Source organism: Poeciliopsis prolifica, unplaced genomic scaffold (assembly GCF_027474105.1).
Source record: "Poeciliopsis prolifica strain line A6 unplaced genomic scaffold, Auburn_PproV2 SCAFFOLD036, whole genome shotgun sequence".
Taxonomy (NCBI): domain Eukaryota; kingdom Metazoa; phylum Chordata; class Actinopteri; order Cyprinodontiformes; family Poeciliidae; genus Poeciliopsis; species Poeciliopsis prolifica.
In genome coordinates this window covers 5,217,556-5,234,283 of record NW_026562411.1, presented here as the reverse complement: position 1 = coordinate 5,234,283, position 16,728 = coordinate 5,217,556, and the positions used below count along the sequence as shown (strand labels likewise).

The window sequence follows — 16,728 nt, the reverse complement described above, 5'->3', positions numbered from 1 at the left end:
CTGGTGAAGCTCCTTGCTTGTGAAAGCTGCCTCTGATGTTATAGTTCCTGTTCACTTGGCTGCAGAGCTGCTGACTGTGTAACAAAAAAAAAAAGATCAGTTGATCTGGACTTTCTGTCTGGCCCAACCAACAATTAGTTCCAGGAATTTACATCTCAGATCTATTCACCCAGTGCAGAATGACTTCATGTAGTGTGAAACGCTTTGGAGTCCTATGAACAAAATAAAGCGCTAATCAAGGTTAGACCATTTTAAACAATCATCTTGACAGGTCTACTTACTCTTTCGAAAGCAAATAAGTGTTTTACTTTAATTGCACCACAACAGCTCATAAAAACAAAAGCAAAAGCAAACACGATGAGACTAGCCATACTTTGTTTCTTTCCATTTCTTTGTCAAGATTGTTGTTTTGGTTGACCATTTGCTACAAGGAAAACTATTTCTTAAGTTCTGCACGATGGGCCTTCGAGGAAGCAAAGTGTGCTTAATTGCACCTGAGGGATAATAATAATGACCTATTGACCATTTCCAAATGAGGCAGCGAGCATAATGCTCTCCCAAGGGTTCTCATTAAGTTTTAAAATATCAAAGGAATTAACTCAGACGTATATTTCTCCTCTGTTTAAAATGTGTATCAGCCTTGTACACTGAGGCATTGAATCCCAAAAGTTGTGACTCACTGTCTTTGTTTACTTGTTTGATCACCTAGAGAGGTTTTGCACAGAGACATGAAATAATCAGTAGTCAATTGACATCATTCGCTACAAACAGTGCCAAAATTATTCATATCCCTGGCACGTTTTCATACTTTGTTATGGTACAACTAGGGATTGTTATTTTGTATTTGAATTTGATGTGACATACTATAAGAAAGTAGTGCTGAATTTTGAAGTGGACAGAAGTGGTTCAGATTTGTACAAATGAAATAAAATGTATTGTTTTTCTCATTCTATTATCATATACCGGTATATGATAATAGCCTCCATATGTAATCCATATGGGGGCCCAAAAGAAAATCTTTAGGACCTAAAACATGCAGCACGCCTTGAGGACCAGGTTGGGAAACACTGATATGTAAATATTCTGTGCTTTTATGACACAATTACATGTAATTTCTGATATATAGTCTACTTTGCTCTCTGTGTAGCAAAGCAATGCCATCCAGCTGTATGGAATAAAGACACTTGATGTTTAGTTGCAAGAGAACAAAATACCTATATATCAATTCATCCTGATCAATTTGAGATTAGATGTCATAATGGGGTTGATCCAAAGTAAGCAGGGCCACCAAAGAGTGGATTAAAAAGAATACAAGCAAAAGATAGTGGGACTTTGTCCAGGTGGAAATATGAGCTCAGTTAGCTCCAGTTTAATCTGAAGATACACCAGACAACTTATCATAAGAAGGAAACCACGCTGTCTTCCAACCGAGCCCCATGCAGCCAGGCACATAATTATCACATGTGGCGTTGCTATCAACTGATGAATGGTGCGTTCAGGGTTTATATGACTTTGGACTGCGGGTCTGAAAATGACGTCATAGCTCAGATAACCTTTTCCTCAGACCACTAGCTCTCTGTAATCAGCTTCTTCACTATCTCTGATTCTTTCAATGACACCAGAGTCATTGGAGTTTTGTTCTGGAAGTCTGAAGTGTACAAAATAAAAAGTAATGCACAGAATACAACCAGTTGTGCTGCTCCAGTTCTCCTAACCACTTGATGAAACAGACTACCCTGTTGTCTGGTTGTCAGGTAGTTATAGATCCAGGTGATTGTGACCTGGAGTTTCTGACATAGGAAATCAGGCTGAATTGAGTTAAATGCACTGAAGAAATCAAAGAACATGATCCTCAGTCCTGCCTGCGTTGTCCAGAGTGGGTTAGTTGAAGGTTTATGGCATCATCTACAACACAGGTGGGCCAATAGGAGTCTCTCTTGTGGCATCGCAATGTGAGATGTCAGAGAAACAGGTCTATAGTTGTGGATGACTGATGGGTGAGATTTCCTTGATAAAACAAGGAAATCTCTGCACAGGCCCTCAGGACTCAGGGGCTACCAATATCTGGACCTGCAGGCTTACTCCAGTTCAAACTTTGACCTTTTTACTCTCTGTTTACTGAGATCGTAAAAACTGTTTTCATGTTTTCATAGTGAACAATGTTGCAATTACTTAAGAATGTAGTCAATGTTTAAGCTTTTCAGAAGACTTTCCTTGTTTTAACTTGAATGACTATGGTTCATATAACTGGATATTCAAGAACCTCCAGAACTTCCTCAGCTGTCACTGTTCAAACAGATTTCCATAGTTTCTTAATTGTTGCTTATTGCCCCTGAGATGCTCCTTTCTGTCCCTGTTAAAACAGATAATATTCATGAAGCTGGAAAATCCCATCCTTGTCTTTGTGTTGCAAAGCACACTGATTGGCTGCTTGGAAATCCTTGCTCAGCTGATTCTTAGTCTTACTAAAGAGTGCCAAGATGCAAGACTTGTCAATTGAAGAGAGTTGTTTGCCTTTGAAACAATAGACACATTTCTTAACACTAAAACAATGAATAATGTTTCAACAATTTCGGTGTTTTTTCTTTCAGGTCTGAATGAAACGAGTCGGAATCTCAGAGCAGCTCTCTTCTTTCTCAGTTTGATGTGTTACTGCATAACTGTCCTTGTAAATGTTTGTCTTATACTGATAATCATCTTGAATAATGAACTCCATGAACCAATGTATATTCTGCTCTGTGCTTTTTGCATGAATTCCCTTTTTGGAACAGCAGGTTTCTATCCTAAATTCCTGTCAGATCTGCTCTCTCCTGTTCATGTCATCTCTTATTCAGGCTGCCTTCTGCAGGCTCAGGTGTTGTATTCCTTTGCCTGCAGTGATCTGTCCATCCTTGCACTCATGGCTTATGACCGTTATCTGGCTATATGTCGACCACTGGAATACCACTCTGTCATGTCAGTGAAAAAAGGCATGAAGCTGGCGTCCTTTTTTTGGTTAACATCATTTTTCATCGTTTCTGTCAACATTTCTCTTACATCCAGACTGAAATTATGCAGCCCATATATTAACAGACTTTTCTGTGTAAATTGGAGCATTGTGTCACTGGCATGTTTCTCTAATGAAACCTCTATTAATGGAATTGTTGCAAATATAACAATACTAATTTATGTTCTTCATGGTTTCTTCATTGTTTGGTCATACATGTATATTATTAAAAGATGTGCCAGTTCTATAGAAAACCGGGCAAAGTTTATGCAAACTTGTGTGCCACATTTAATTTCCTTGTCCACCTTTCTTATAACTATTTTGATTGATATTATTAACAATCGACTTAGTGCTGCAGATTTAGCCAAAAGTTTGCAAAATTTTATTGCAATGGAATTTCTTGTCATCCCTCCCTTCATAAATCCGCTCATTTATGGTTTCAAACTGACCAAAGTTAGAAACAGAATTGTTACTTTTGTTACTCTCAGATCTAAATAAATTTAAGCACATTTATTTCAGATGTATGAATAAGCAATGCTTACATAAATGTTTATTTACTTTGATTTTTGCTTCCTATTTAGTTTGTTTCTGCTCAGAAATGCTTTTCTTTAATTCTTGTTTCACGGTTGTGAGAGTTAACTACCTTTACTTGTTTAAAATTTGACTTCATAGATGTTTAATCTCAAATGGTTTCATATTTTGATATTTTGTGAAAATAAAAAAGGTTAAAAATAATGTCACATATAAGAAGACGGTATGTTTTGTCAATCTAATCAAGGCTAGAAAAGCAGCTGTGGAAATTGTCTGGAAAATATTGCTTACATGACAAACCTGACAAAACACAACTGAGCTATTAAGATTCAACCTTCTGTAATTTCGTAATTGCAGCCCGCCTGCGGTGTCCCACGTGTCTGTCTCTATGGAACCAACTTTATCTTCAAGAAGTATCAAGCAAAGTCATTCTGCTGCAGTGCCTGAAAGAAGGGTATTTGAAATCACAGCAACTGTGGGACTTCCTAAATTCAACAGAGAAGCAAAGAAGGACACTGTAAGAGAGCAGAGATAGATTTTCTTAACTAAGATGAACAATCTTTCAACAGTTTCAATGTTTTTACTTTCAGGTTTAAATGAGACAAAACATGACAGGTCACTTTTTTTCTTTCTCAGTTTCATGTGTTACTCTATAATTATCCTTGTGAATCTTTGTCTTGTTTTGACCATAATCTTGAATAATGAACTCCATGAACCAATGTATATTCTGCTTTGTGCTTTTTGCTTGAATACCATTTATGGGACAGCAGGTTTCTATCCTAAATTTCTGTGGGATCTGCTCTCTCCTGTTCATGTCATCTCTTATTCAGGCTGCCTTCTGCAGGCTCAGGTGTTGTATTCCTTCGGCTGCAGTGATCTGTCCATCCTTGCACTCATGGCGTATGACCGGTATTTAGCCATATGCCAGCCACTGGAGTACCACTCTTTCTGGCCAAATCAGAGAGTCATCACTTTAGCGTGTCTTGCCTGGGTCATACCTTTCTGCATTGTCGCTGTAAACACTTTCCTGACATCAAGGTTGAAGTTATGCAGTTCGTATTTAAACAGACTTATTTGTATGAACGGGAGTATTGTTTTACTTGCTTGTTTTCCGGCTGAAACTTTTGTGAACAATGTAGTTTCAAATGCCACAATAATACTTTACAGCCTCCACAGTATTGTAATTATATGGTCCTACATGTTTCTCATCAAAAAATGTGTCAATTCTTTGGAAAACAGAAAAAAATTCATGCAAACATGCGTGCCGCATTTGGTTTCCTTGATATCATTTTCTGTAACTATACTTTTTGATGTTATATATATTCGATTTGAGTCCAAACATTTACCACAAACTTTAAAATACTTTGTTTCAATAGAATTTCTCATCATTCCTCCTATCATGAATCCACTGATATATGGTTTTAAGTTGACCAAGTTAAGAAACAAAGTTTTTGCATCTCTAAAAATGAAATGACCTTCCTGTCTTACTTTTATCTTTTGTAAAACTTAAGTCTATGATCATTTAAGTGTTTTAACCGTACTTTTAAAACGGTTGGAAAAAAGAAAAAAAATCAGTTTTCTATTTATTTTCTCCTTTTATTTTCTTAACTCCTTTCATTCAATTCAACCAAATGTTTCCCTTTTTTGGTTGTAATTATTCATTCATATTCAGTAAATTAGAATACTATTGAAGAATACTTTTAAATAAGTAACTCAATTCATTAAGGGAAACATCTCTACTGTGATGTTTTTTCTTTTTATTATTATATTTTTTTTGTTTGAAGATAATGAAAGAATAACATTTATGATTATATTATTATATCAGACAAGCATCGAACTGCATATTCCATTTTTTGGAATATGACTTACTGTAACTTCTAATATATTGTGTGGAAGGTAAGAAAAAAAAATTGTAATTTGAAACCATCTATAATCATTACAATTGCACTGTAATTAATTTTGCTCCCTTATTCCCCTATACCTTATTTTTCTAGTTTTTTCTGTTGTTTTAATTGCTGTCTCCTGTTTTTGTCTTTGTGTTGAAATTATGTATGAAAAGTGCTATACAGATAAAAATTGACTGAGCAATCAATTGTACAAATATCAATAGTTGCAATTATGTTAAGAAACAGCAGGATTTACTGCACAATAGCCCTCAATCTGAGAAATAATTTGTGTAGGCTTGTGGATAGAAACAAAATATTTCTGGCACAAGATTCATAAATCTCTTATCAATAAGCTCTTATAAACTATTTTATTAATTTTCAACTTAATATGGGTAATATGGTATGCATGTCAGAGATTTTCTATTTTTTTATTTCTTACATGTGATATGCCAGCAGCCTGTAAGATTTGCTAGTAAATTGTTTTCATAAATACTTGGGGTCTCATTTTTAAAGGATTGACTAGGATTCATAAAACTGTACTTGTATGCAAAGGCCCAAAATGGTGTACACTTAAAGATTTATAAAATAAAGATTTATAAAAACCATGTGCATGAACACCAGTAAGGACCTGTAAGTTTGTTCAGCCCTTTACATCTCATATATAAATGGTCAATGCAAAGCAGTTCTTAAATATTCATGTGTATTTGAACACACTGACATACAATGTTATTTCATGATCAACAAAGAAACAGCGTTTTTTTCTCTCTCTCTCTTTTCAAAAAGTCGTCTCACATGAGATTGGTCAAATGCTTTTTCCAGGAAAGTCTTTGCCAATTTTAGACAACTTACAGTAAAAATAATATATACATTGTTATTCACTTTAAAAAAAGTTTTATGTTTTGAAATAATGCACATTAATGTTTTTGTTATGCTACATTTAAATTGTGTTCAAATGTGTATATCATTTGACACTGCAGGTATTTAAGGTTCACTGAACAGTAATGTAATATTTTTATAAAGTAAACTATGTCATTCCAGTTACAATTCAACCACAAACTTTTGGTAATTCAATAATTATCAGTAAATGTAATTTTTGAATATTAATTTAGTTTCTTTTTACAATAGTAGTTATTCTAAAACCATAATCTTTATGTTGTATCGACTAGTTATTTATATATATTTTAGATTTTGATAAGAGTAGAGAAAGAAGAGAGAGAAAGAAAATATAATGAGGATTATGATGAGGACTGGCCATGATGGAGGACATTCAGATACCAACTATGAGAAACACTATCATGATCAAAGTGTAAGAAGGTTTTGCTCTTCTTGATATATTATCAGCATTTTTGAAGTTCGGCTTTAGATCCCGAACATGGTGCACGTACATCTACTGGCACACTGTTACGGTAAAGAGTGTAAGGTACAGCTTCACCAGAACAACAAAGACAGAAACTCTTTTGGCTCCTTTCGCGATGTGAAATAAAACTTGTAAAAAGTTGTTGGTGGAAAAAAAAAACACGAAGAGAAAAACTTCTTAAACTATTCCATATTTTCTAAATATTATAGCAACATTTGTTTTTACATCTAAAACTTATTATTGTGAGTTTGGCTCATAATTGTGAGCCAAACGTTCTAAGAAAAGCCTGCCGTCAAATGTGATACAAAAATATGTATCATAAAATAAATGACATGGTAAAAAAAAAATATTTTGCTTTAAGGCTTCATGAGGATCCTAGTTCTAAAAAATGTGAATTTTCTGACTATTTTTTGACGGGTCAGGCTTTAAACGGTTGGAAGTGAACGTCTGAGGGGTTAGCATCTGTTCCCTGTAGGCATAAAAGGAGGTGTACATGAGTACATCAAATACATAATTCCACAAACAATTTTTTCATGGACTCATTAAGAAGCATGCGATTCTGTGCAGCTCCCGCCTGTAGTTTTTCCCTACATTGCTTTGTGTCAGAATAAAGGAATCAATGTGATCAAGACCAAGACTGAGGCGTAAGTAGCCGAAACAAAGACGAGGACATTTTAACTGTCTCCTCTCAATCTGGAGGAGCAGCAGATCTATTCTGAGCCTCTCCCAGATGTCCAAGCTTTTTACCTTTCCTTTCAAAAATAAACTCAGACACAGTCAGAAAGGAGCACAACAAAACTAACTTGTCTTTGAGATATGGAACTGAAGACTTTGGCACACAGAGTTACATTAACAAAAAGAGTATTTTACTATATGCAAGTTTATCGTACAGACTGGTGCACAACATATGGGAGCAAACAAAGCAAATAGAGTTTTTCCCTAAAACCTTCAATCATTGTGTCTCTTTATTAGGTGCAGAAATCAAGCAATCAGCTTTTCATATTTGGCATCATTCAGTTAAGCCATCACCTGTAATGTTTGAGCAGTGTCTTTAGTGGCACACACCGTCACTTAGCATCGATAGAAATGGCAACAGTAAACACTAGAACATGGAAAGAACTTTTCTATCAAAAACAGACCCATAAATAGTCAGAAAAGACAATAAAATAACTGTGGATCATGATGTAAGACGCCTTTCATTTGTGGATTAAATGGTAGTATCACTTCAAGGGGGAGTTGATTTAGGTTCAATCGAGGTGTCTGTTTGTGTAGAGTCGAGTGAGAGTTGTTGGAGCCTCCAGTGTCCTCCCAATCAATGAGCTGCATCGCCAGAAAGAAAGCTCATTGGCTGGTTTGAAATCCCACTGCAACTGCAGGTTTTGTTATATTCAACAGACAAACATTAGACACTGTTACAGAGCAGGTTACACTTCTCAACCAAGATGAACAATGTCTCAGCAATTTCAATGTTTTTTCTTTCAGGTTTAAATGAAGCAAGAAATTATCGATCGCCTCTGTTCTTTCTTACTTTCATGTGTTACATTATAATCATTTTTGTAAATGTTTGTATTGTTCTGACTATAATCTTGAATAATGAACTCCATGAACCAATGTATATTCTGCTCTGTGCTTTCTGCATAAATTCCCTTTATGGAACAGCAGGTTTCTATCCTAAATTCCTGTCAGATCTGCTCTCTCCTGTTCATGTCATCTCTTATTCAGGCTGCCTTCTGCAGGCTCAGGTGTTGTATTCCTTCGCCTGCAGTGATCTGTCCATCCTTGCACTCATGGCATATGACCGTTATCTGGCTATATGTCGACCACTGGAATACCACTCTGTCATGTCGAAGCAGAGAGTCATCACTTTGGTGTGTCTTGCTTGGTTAACACCTTTCTGCATTATTGCTGTAAGCACTTTATTAGCTTCTAGGTTGAAGCTATGTCACCAGCACTTAAACAGACTCATTTGTTTGAACTGGAGCATTGTTATGCTTGCTTGTTTTCCAGCTGAAACTATAATCAACAACATTATTGGAAATATTACAATAGGTATTTATGTTCTTCACAGTGTTGTCATTGTGTGGTCCTACATGTTTCTCATCAAAACTTGTGTTGGTTCTTTAGAAAACAGGAGAAAGTTCATGCAAACATGTGTGCCACATTTGATTTCCTTGTTAACTTTTTCTGCAACTATACTTTTTGATGTTATATATATTCGATTTGAGACCAAGAATTTACCACCAACTCTTAAGTACTTTGTCTCAATAGAATTTCTCATCATTCCTCCTATAATGAATCCACTGATATATGGTTTCAAGTTGACCAAAATAAGAAAGAAACTTCTAAGTGTGGCAACTATGAAATGCAGTCTTTAAAATTCTGTTTTTCCTTAACGTATTCTTTTGTGAAAGTTCTTTCTTTTTTTTATTCCTTTAAGTTTAGCCATGTTTTTTCCTTTTTAGCTCATAAATAGTTTACTCTATATTACATAAGTAAAATATTATTGAAATTTTATATTTACAAAGTGAATCACAGGCACACAGAGTGATGTTTTCAAGCCTTTTTTTCTGTTAATAATAGTTATTTTCTGCTTACAACCACTAAAAACATTTTTTTAATTGGAATATTAAATCAGAAAAATAAAACATTTTCAATGTAGAAATGTGGGCTTAATAAAATGTTTGTTTAGTACTTGCTTCAGGATTGTTATTTTATAAGGGCAGTTCTGGGAAACAAGATTCATCCAAACCCACATTCTGATGTATTAATAATTAAGTAAGTGGCCAGGGCAATAGTTTGAATCATAACTGCAATTTCTGTCAGGCTCTTTTCCTCCTACTTAGCCCTGTTTAGTTCAGCATCTCCTTGTTTTTTCTTCTGCTTTCATTATATGTGAAGCACTTGGTGTTAATGTTGTGTATGACAAGTCATCATGTGCAGACAATGGCTGATTATTCACACAAATGGTAAACATTTGTAAAATGCAAAAATACATATATAAATTTTACAAAACATATTTTGTAACTCTCAGTCTGTCAAAAACTGTGTGCAGGCTGGCTGATAGAATAAAAACTTGTGTCAGCGTACTTTGATTTGTCAGATTCTGAAATATTTTATAACTCTGTTCAGCGATATTTAACTTCAGGAGCATCAAACTCTGTTTTTTTATGGTTTTAATCTTTTTTTGTTCAACCCTCACTGATAATCCTGAACCATATTTGGCCACATTTTTGTAACACTTCAATAAAATCATGTAAATGTAAGTGAGTGGTTTGTTCCCCACTCAAAGTAAATATCAGAGATAGTTTATGGATGACCAGCAAATTAAAGAAACATGCATGCAACACAAAATATGAAAATCATAATGGTGGACGAGGATATCCAGTCTGAGAGAGGCTGAAGGACTGTGTACAAAAGTAGGTAAAATACAGCATTTTAGCTTGTTAGCTTAATAAGTTGACAACATAACAATATTTCCTCCAGAACTTCCTCACCGATCCTGTTTGGCCATCAACTAAAATTATTGTGCAATTGTTGTATACTTCTTGGTCCTCCTTGAGCCGTTGATGTCCGGCCCTGTGGAATTAATTATGAGTCTGTAACCCTTCACCCATTGAATGAGCAACAGTGCATGAAAAGAAAGTTTATTGGCTGATTTGAAATCCCACAGCTACTGTAGAAATTCTGCATTTCAAAAGAGAATCCTATAAAACAGCTGGTTACAGAGCAGATCCACATGTCCTAACAATGAACAATGTTTCAGAAATTTCTCATTTTGTTCTTTCAGGTTTAAATGAGACAAGGAATTACCAGTTAACTATTTTTTTTCTCACCTTGGTATGTTACATTATAATCATCTTTGCAAATGTTTGTGTTGTTCTGACTATAATCTTGAATAATGAACTCCATGAACCAATGTATATTCTGCTCTGTGGTATTTGCATGAATTCTCTTTATGGAACAGCAGGTTTCTATCCTAAATTCCTGTCAGATCTGCTCTCTCCTGTTCATGTCATCTCTTATTCAGGCTGTCTTCTGCAGGCTCAGGTGTTGTATTCCTTCGCCTGCAGTGATCTGTCCATCCTTGCACTCATGGCATATGACCGTTATCTGGCTATATGTCGACCACTGGAATACCACTCTGTCATGTCGAAGCAGAGAGTCATCACTTTGGTGTGTCTTGCTTGGTCAATACCTTTCTGCATTATGGCTGTAAACTCTATCCTTACATATAGGCTGAAGTTATGCAGCCCATACATTAACCGAATCATCTGTTTGATCTGGAGCATTGTTATGCTTGCTTGTTTTCCATCTGAAACGACTGTTAACAGCATAGTTGCATATATTACGATATTAATTTACGTTGTTCACTTTTTGTTAATTGTGTGGTCCTACATGTTTCTCATCAAAACTTGTGTCGTTTCTTTAGAAAACAGGAGAAAGTTCATGCAAACCTGTGTGCCACATTTGGTCTCGCTGTGCACTTTTTCTCTAACTCTTTTTTTTGATGTTATATATATTCGATTTGGCTCAAAAGATTTACCTCAAACGATTAAAAACTTTATTTCTATAGAATTTCTCATCATTCCTCCCATTATTAATCCACTTATTTATGGGTTTAAGTTGACTAAAATACGAAATAAAATTTTAAGTGTGGCCACTATAAAAATAAAATAATGCTTTTGTGAAAAAAAATGAGAATAATTATAAATTTAGTAAATCACCTCACCCTTTTTATAAAGTTATGTCTTGCCATTTTTAATCTGTCTTTTTAGAGGCAAAATAAAGAGTCCACAATTACAAGCATAATGTGTCCTTTTAAAGACTGATGCAACAAATTCTTCCTGTCAGTAATGTATGTAGCTTTAGTTAGAATCTGTTTCATATGCAATGCATTTTTTGTTTTGCTTTATTGTTTTAAGTAATACATTTTTACAAATCTGCATGTTTCACTTAATTGTAGATTTTTAATCCACCTTAATTTAGGCTCTGTTTAATTGTTATATTTAATTTTAATTACATTCTTTTCCCATTTGCATTTAATATTGTAAATCTAGATTTCAGAATCAGTGAATCAAGCATCAGTAAAGATTTTAGTCTTTCCCAGAACTAGCTTTGTTAGCTTATTTTTGTTTTTATATTGATACATTTTTTATCATTATTTTCTTTTCTTTCTATTTTTATATCACATGAAGCAAATTTTGTTGTGCTTTCTGTATATGGAAACTCTTTAATAAAGACTGACTGCATAACTGAAAGATGATATTATTGTCAGGTTTTAATTGAACTAATTATGACAATGTACATTGATCAACACATCAATAATATGCCTGTATTTAAATATGCCAGAGTGAGCTCAAATTTGCCAGCATATTTATACCTGTAATTCTAAGACAGATGCTTTAAAACATAAAACACTTTTATAAATTTGGTTCTTCACCTCGGTATACAGTTGTCAGAGTTTGGGTTGGCTTTGGCTCTTCTGTTTCATTGCTAATGCCTCCAGTTCCCACTGGAGGGCAGAAATAAGCAGCAGAGCCGGCCCTAGGCGTTTGGGAACCCTAGGCAAAATGTGTGGTACCCTCCCACCCCCAGCCTACCCCTGCATTCTCAACTAAATACATTAGACATCTGTCAAAATATTGTACATCATGTAGCATTGTTTTACAACAAACATGAGTGAACAAAGCTCCATGATAGATGCAATAAAACACCAAAAAATGAAATACTACGAAACATAACACAATTAAAATCCTTCCACATCCTTTTAATCCACTGCTGTTAAAACTAATTTTGTGATTTAAGAGTAGATAAGGTCTCAACTCACCCAACCACTTCTCATTTGCATAATAAGGAAGGAATGCATGAGGAAAAGTAAAAATAAGAGACAAAAAATGTGAAAAGAAATTAAAAGTCCTGTACGATTAACAAAAATGTAAGAGGCAATTAAAAAGACATAAATAGATCTGTATAAGTAAAAGATAAGGCATTCAGAAAATATTTTTAAAAACAGTAAAATTTATAAGATAAATGTATCATTGGAACTAAAATGGAAATATAAAGATGATGGTAAATTCAGTTATAAAAACACGAGATAAAGTTATATATATTTTTTTCCTTTATTGGTGCATTTTAAGCCATTTGAAGAATTTTTATTTTATTTTTAATTCTGTCAGATTCAGTCATCAATACGTTGCTATTTCATCATCTAATTAATTCTGTTTTTGTGGACATGTATGAATCCACTACCACTGGTCAATCTAACCTGGAGAACTGCCCCACCTGTTAGCTCTGGCCATTTGCCTGCTCTGTAATGTCATTGTAATCATCCTGCATTCCCTCCTTCCCCATCTGTCTCCTTCTGTGGAATCAGTTGTGACTTTATGAAGCATCCAACTTTCACTGCTTCTTTCTTTCTGCACTGAAAGAAAGAAGGGATGATGAATTGAAATCCCACAGCTACTGTCAAATTTCCTTAATTCAAAAGAGAAACGAGATTAGATATTGTCAGAGAGCTGATCAAGGAGCAAAGGCATGTTTCTGAACCAAGACGAATAATATTTCAACAATTTCAATTATTTTTCTTTTAGGTTTAAAAGAGATAAGACATTACAAATCATCTCTTTTCTTTCTTACTTTTATGTGTTACCTTATAATCATTCTTGCAAATGTTTGTGTTGTTCTGACTATAATCTTGAATAATGAACTCCATGAACCAATGTATATTCTGCTCTGTGCTTTCTGCATAAATTCTCTTTATGGAACAGCAGGTTTCTATCCTAAATTCCTGTCAGATCTGCTCTCTCCTGTTCATGTCATCTCTTATTCAGGCTGCCTTCTGCAGGCTCAGATGTTGTGTTCCTTCGCCTGCAGTGATCTGTCCATCCTTGCCCTAATGCTGTATGACTGTTATCTGGCTATATGTCGACCACTGGAATACCACTCTGTCTTGTTGAAGCAGACAGTCATCTATTTAGCCTGTCTTGCCTGGCTAACACCTATTTGCTTCATTGCTGTAACACTATGAAGTTGACAAAAATAAGAACAAAAATTTTAAGTGTGTCCACTACAAAAATTAAATGACACTCCAACAGTTTTTCCACTTTATAAAATTAAGTTTCTCACTCTTATGTTTTGTGTGGTAAAATAACATTTTTTCTAGTAATTCATTGCAGCCAGGTTCACATTGTTGTGCTTGTCCATAAGAGGTAAAACCTTGTTTTATTTTTTCTTTTTATGTCCATAATTCCACAAATGTTTTTCTTGCCTATTTTCTGTGCTATTTAGAAGTTTAAAAACTGTAGTTGTGTACAATTACATATGTAAAGTATTATCATTTATCATAATTATAAGTTGGCAGAAAGTTTCCATTTCACTGCACATTCTAGCTGTAGTTTTATCAGTTTTTCTTTCTTTTTTTACCAAACTCATTTCTATTGCTGTTGTTGTTTATATAAAATATACATTTTAGTTTGTATTTGTCTTGCTTGCGTGTTTGTTTGTTTTTATTAATTTTTATTAGTAGTGGTTTAGGTTTCAAAATTCTTATGTGGATTTTAAGAACCTGTAATATCTTCTCATCGTTGTTAAAACAGTTGTAGTTCCTATAAGTCCATCAGCCTAACATATTATTGTATATTTACCACAAATTTTTTTAATCATTGTTTTTAGCTTGTTTTTCATTGCCTGTTATTTTTATTTCTATTTTACTTTTTGTGTATAAAAAGTGCTTTATCAATAAAAGCTGACTGATTGAGAAATCAGTTTCTGAATTACCTCATTATTGTCTCCTCAGAGACTTGCCTGGAGAAAAACATACAAATATTTGTTTCATTTTTAATTTTCTTAATTATAAATTAAATAAAATACATATTATTTTATCATCATACTATTCTATCATTTTAGTTGTATTTTTTAGGCAATATTTCTTTATTACAGTCACAGCTTTTTGACCATTTCTGTAAAAATCTGTGCGGTCTCCCCACCACCAGGCGGCGGTAACGTCTCGCCCCCTCCTCTGCAGCAGAAGAAGCGGGCCGACAGCAGCCTCTGAACACCGCAGTGCATGCTACCGCTCAGCCTGCTCCTCCGTTCGCCTTTCTTCCACAGCAGCGACGACACGGAGGAAAACAGACGTCCTGTCTGTGATTTTTACCCCAAACACAGGAGGACTGCCCGCGTCCTGACAAGCCTGCTCGCTCCCCTCCAGTCCGCCCGCAGTGAGTATCCTGGTTTTTGGTGTCATTTCGGGGCTGCAGTGGATGGAACATGGTTCCGGTGGTGTTTATATAATATTAGGTTGGTAATCCTCTACAGCAGCGGCTCAAAATAACACGAATGATTCACATAAAACATGCTCGTCTCTTCATATGGGCGCCGCAATGAGAGGGATATATTTACAGCTTGTTGAGGGATTTTAAGTCTATTATTTTGATTAATATTGATATTATTATTATTATTATTATTATTATTATTATTATTATTATTATTATTATTATTATTATTGCACTCCCCCATTCCCTCCTCCTCCATCCAGTTCTGCTCTGTCAGAGCCTGGAAAGCTCCGCTCTGGAGACCGCATCGTGTTCAATTAACGGGGATATGGGAGCATTAAAGCCGTGCTGCCTTCACTGCCGCAGTGTGTGCGGGGATGCTCTGCAGGTATGACCCGAAAAAAGCCTCCTCTCTTTATAAGTCCTTGGAGGACAAAAAAAAATTTGATAAATTAAAGTGTGAGTTCAGTGCAAGAATGTGGCAACGGCGCTTATTTTCAGACTGCGTTTTGTACATAGTGTAATAACAGTTTTATTACTATATTATTGTGGTTTAACCAGATTATGGTGGCATTTATGCTTAGTTTCTTGTTCCAAGAGATAATTCAGAAATATTTAATCCACTTTGCCCTGGAAATGCAATTTTTGCAGATATTTTGGGAAATCATTTAAATGATCCCGTAACTCAGGTGACTCTGATACAGAAGTACCTTTCTAATGACCCCTACTTGAAAGGACAAGCAACCTGTAAATTGTTAAACATCAATTCTGTTAATCTCTCATCATCAGTTGTCAGCAACAGATTTTATATTAATATACATTCTGTTGCTGAAGATTGACCAACTTTGGAAATTTTATTTCAGATAAGCTCATAGTTGTGATGTATTCATGGACCAGTACGAAGGCAATAGGTATCGGTTTATTCCTTTTGGTAGTATTTTTGTTGAATTATTATCAGAAAAACACATGAAAAAATGAGCATTAATCAAACCAAAATACCTCTGAACACCCTCCATCTGGTAGATACTTTTTTATTAGAGCTATATAACTTTATTTCCCTACATTACGCTATGAGTAGGCTACTTAAAAAAAAGTTCCTGGCTGTCACAATGAGTATGAAAATAAATTGAAGCAGGCTGGCATAAAATATCCCGTGGGAGATAACTGCTTTTTATTGCTGGAAAGAGTCCGGTATGAAATGTCCACGACTGCATAATGGAAAAATGCCAAAGAGAAGAAATGATCACTGTCTGTTAAAGTATGTTTATAAAGTATCATCACACAGTGATCCGTGTCGTGCAGCTCTTGTGTCCCCGTAGATATCTGAGAACGGAATAAAATGGCAAATGCACAAAATGACCGTAAGACACCAATAGATGGCGACAGTGTCAGAAAAACCTAACAGGTTTCAAAATTCCTATAAAGAGAACATTTGTAGCACGGCTAAAGCAGTTTTGGGCACCTGATTCTTTTGCAAAAATCTTTTCTTTGACTTCATTCATAATTTCTTCTTAGTCGAAACATTTTTTTTATCACATGCTTGAAGTTTAAAGAGTCAGGACAATATAAGACGAATGTGAAAAACGCAAGTCCAGTTTAGTTTCAGTTTCTAGTGAAGAGAGGGCAATTTTCACATAACTTTGCATATTTGCACTTAGGAAAATATGCATGTTGTAGAAAACATCCAATACACTT

The 16,728-nt window shown here is 34.9% G+C and overlaps 6 protein-coding genes across 8 annotated transcripts in view; all 6 read left to right on the top strand.

Annotated features, from left to right (window-relative positions):
- Nucleotides 1-2,551: 2,551 nt before the first annotated feature.
- LOC129374523 (olfactory receptor 6N1-like) lies at nucleotides 2,552-3,484 on the top strand. The gene has a single exon (XM_055052982.1). It carries the CDS (start codon nucleotides 2,552-2,554, stop codon nucleotides 3,482-3,484), a length of 933 nt encoding a protein of 310 aa, XP_054908957.1.
- A 583-nt stretch (nucleotides 3,485-4,067) lies between these two features.
- On the top strand, nucleotides 4,068-4,991 carry LOC129374525 (olfactory receptor 11H6-like). Its single transcript, XM_055052984.1, has one exon. The coding sequence runs from the start codon at nucleotides 4,068-4,070 to the stop codon at nucleotides 4,989-4,991; it is 924 nt and encodes a 307-aa protein (XP_054908959.1).
- Nucleotides 4,992-8,202: 3,211 nt separating this feature from the next.
- LOC129374522 (olfactory receptor 11H6-like) lies at nucleotides 8,203-9,135 on the top strand. The gene has a single exon (XM_055052981.1). It carries the CDS (start codon nucleotides 8,203-8,205, stop codon nucleotides 9,133-9,135), a length of 933 nt encoding a protein of 310 aa, XP_054908956.1.
- A 1,372-nt stretch (nucleotides 9,136-10,507) lies between these two features.
- Nucleotides 10,508-11,437, top strand: LOC129374524 (olfactory receptor 2S2-like). The gene has a single exon (XM_055052983.1). The coding sequence runs from the start codon at nucleotides 10,508-10,510 to the stop codon at nucleotides 11,435-11,437; it is 930 nt and encodes a 309-aa protein (XP_054908958.1).
- Nucleotides 11,438-12,823: 1,386 nt separating this feature from the next.
- Nucleotides 12,824-14,813, top strand: LOC129374424 (olfactory receptor 1G1-like). Its single transcript, XM_055052828.1, has 3 exons — nucleotides 12,824-12,829; nucleotides 13,311-13,779; nucleotides 14,701-14,813. Exons 1-3 carry the CDS (start codon nucleotides 12,824-12,826, stop codon nucleotides 14,811-14,813), a joined length of 588 nt encoding a protein of 195 aa, XP_054908803.1.
- adarb1b (adenosine deaminase RNA specific B1b) overlaps nucleotides 14,803-16,728 on the top strand; it is a 119,193-nt gene continuing 117,267 nt past the window's right edge. For all 3 annotated transcript variants that reach the window (XM_055052980.1, XM_055052978.1, XM_055052979.1), the window contains exon 1: nucleotides 14,803-14,979. The gene's annotated coding sequence lies outside the window, so the exon portion shown is untranslated. The remainder of the gene's footprint in view (nucleotides 14,980-16,728) is intronic.

Excerpts from the sequence above, each read along its gene's own strand:
- LOC129374523 (XM_055052982.1), top strand. The coding sequence starts at position 2,552 with ATGAATAATGTTTCAACAATTTCGGTGTTTTTTCTTTCAGGTCTGAAT.
- LOC129374525 (XM_055052984.1), top strand. The coding sequence starts at position 4,068 with ATGAACAATCTTTCAACAGTTTCAATGTTTTTACTTTCAGGTTTAAAT.
- LOC129374522 (XM_055052981.1), top strand. The coding sequence starts at position 8,203 with ATGAACAATGTCTCAGCAATTTCAATGTTTTTTCTTTCAGGTTTAAAT.
- LOC129374524 (XM_055052983.1), top strand. The coding sequence starts at position 10,508 with ATGAACAATGTTTCAGAAATTTCTCATTTTGTTCTTTCAGGTTTAAAT.
- LOC129374424 (XM_055052828.1), top strand. Across the intron at positions 13,780-14,700 it reads TATTTGCTTCATTGCTGTAA|ACAGCTTTTTGACCATTTCT; the intron begins CACTATGAAGTT and ends TTTATTACAGTC.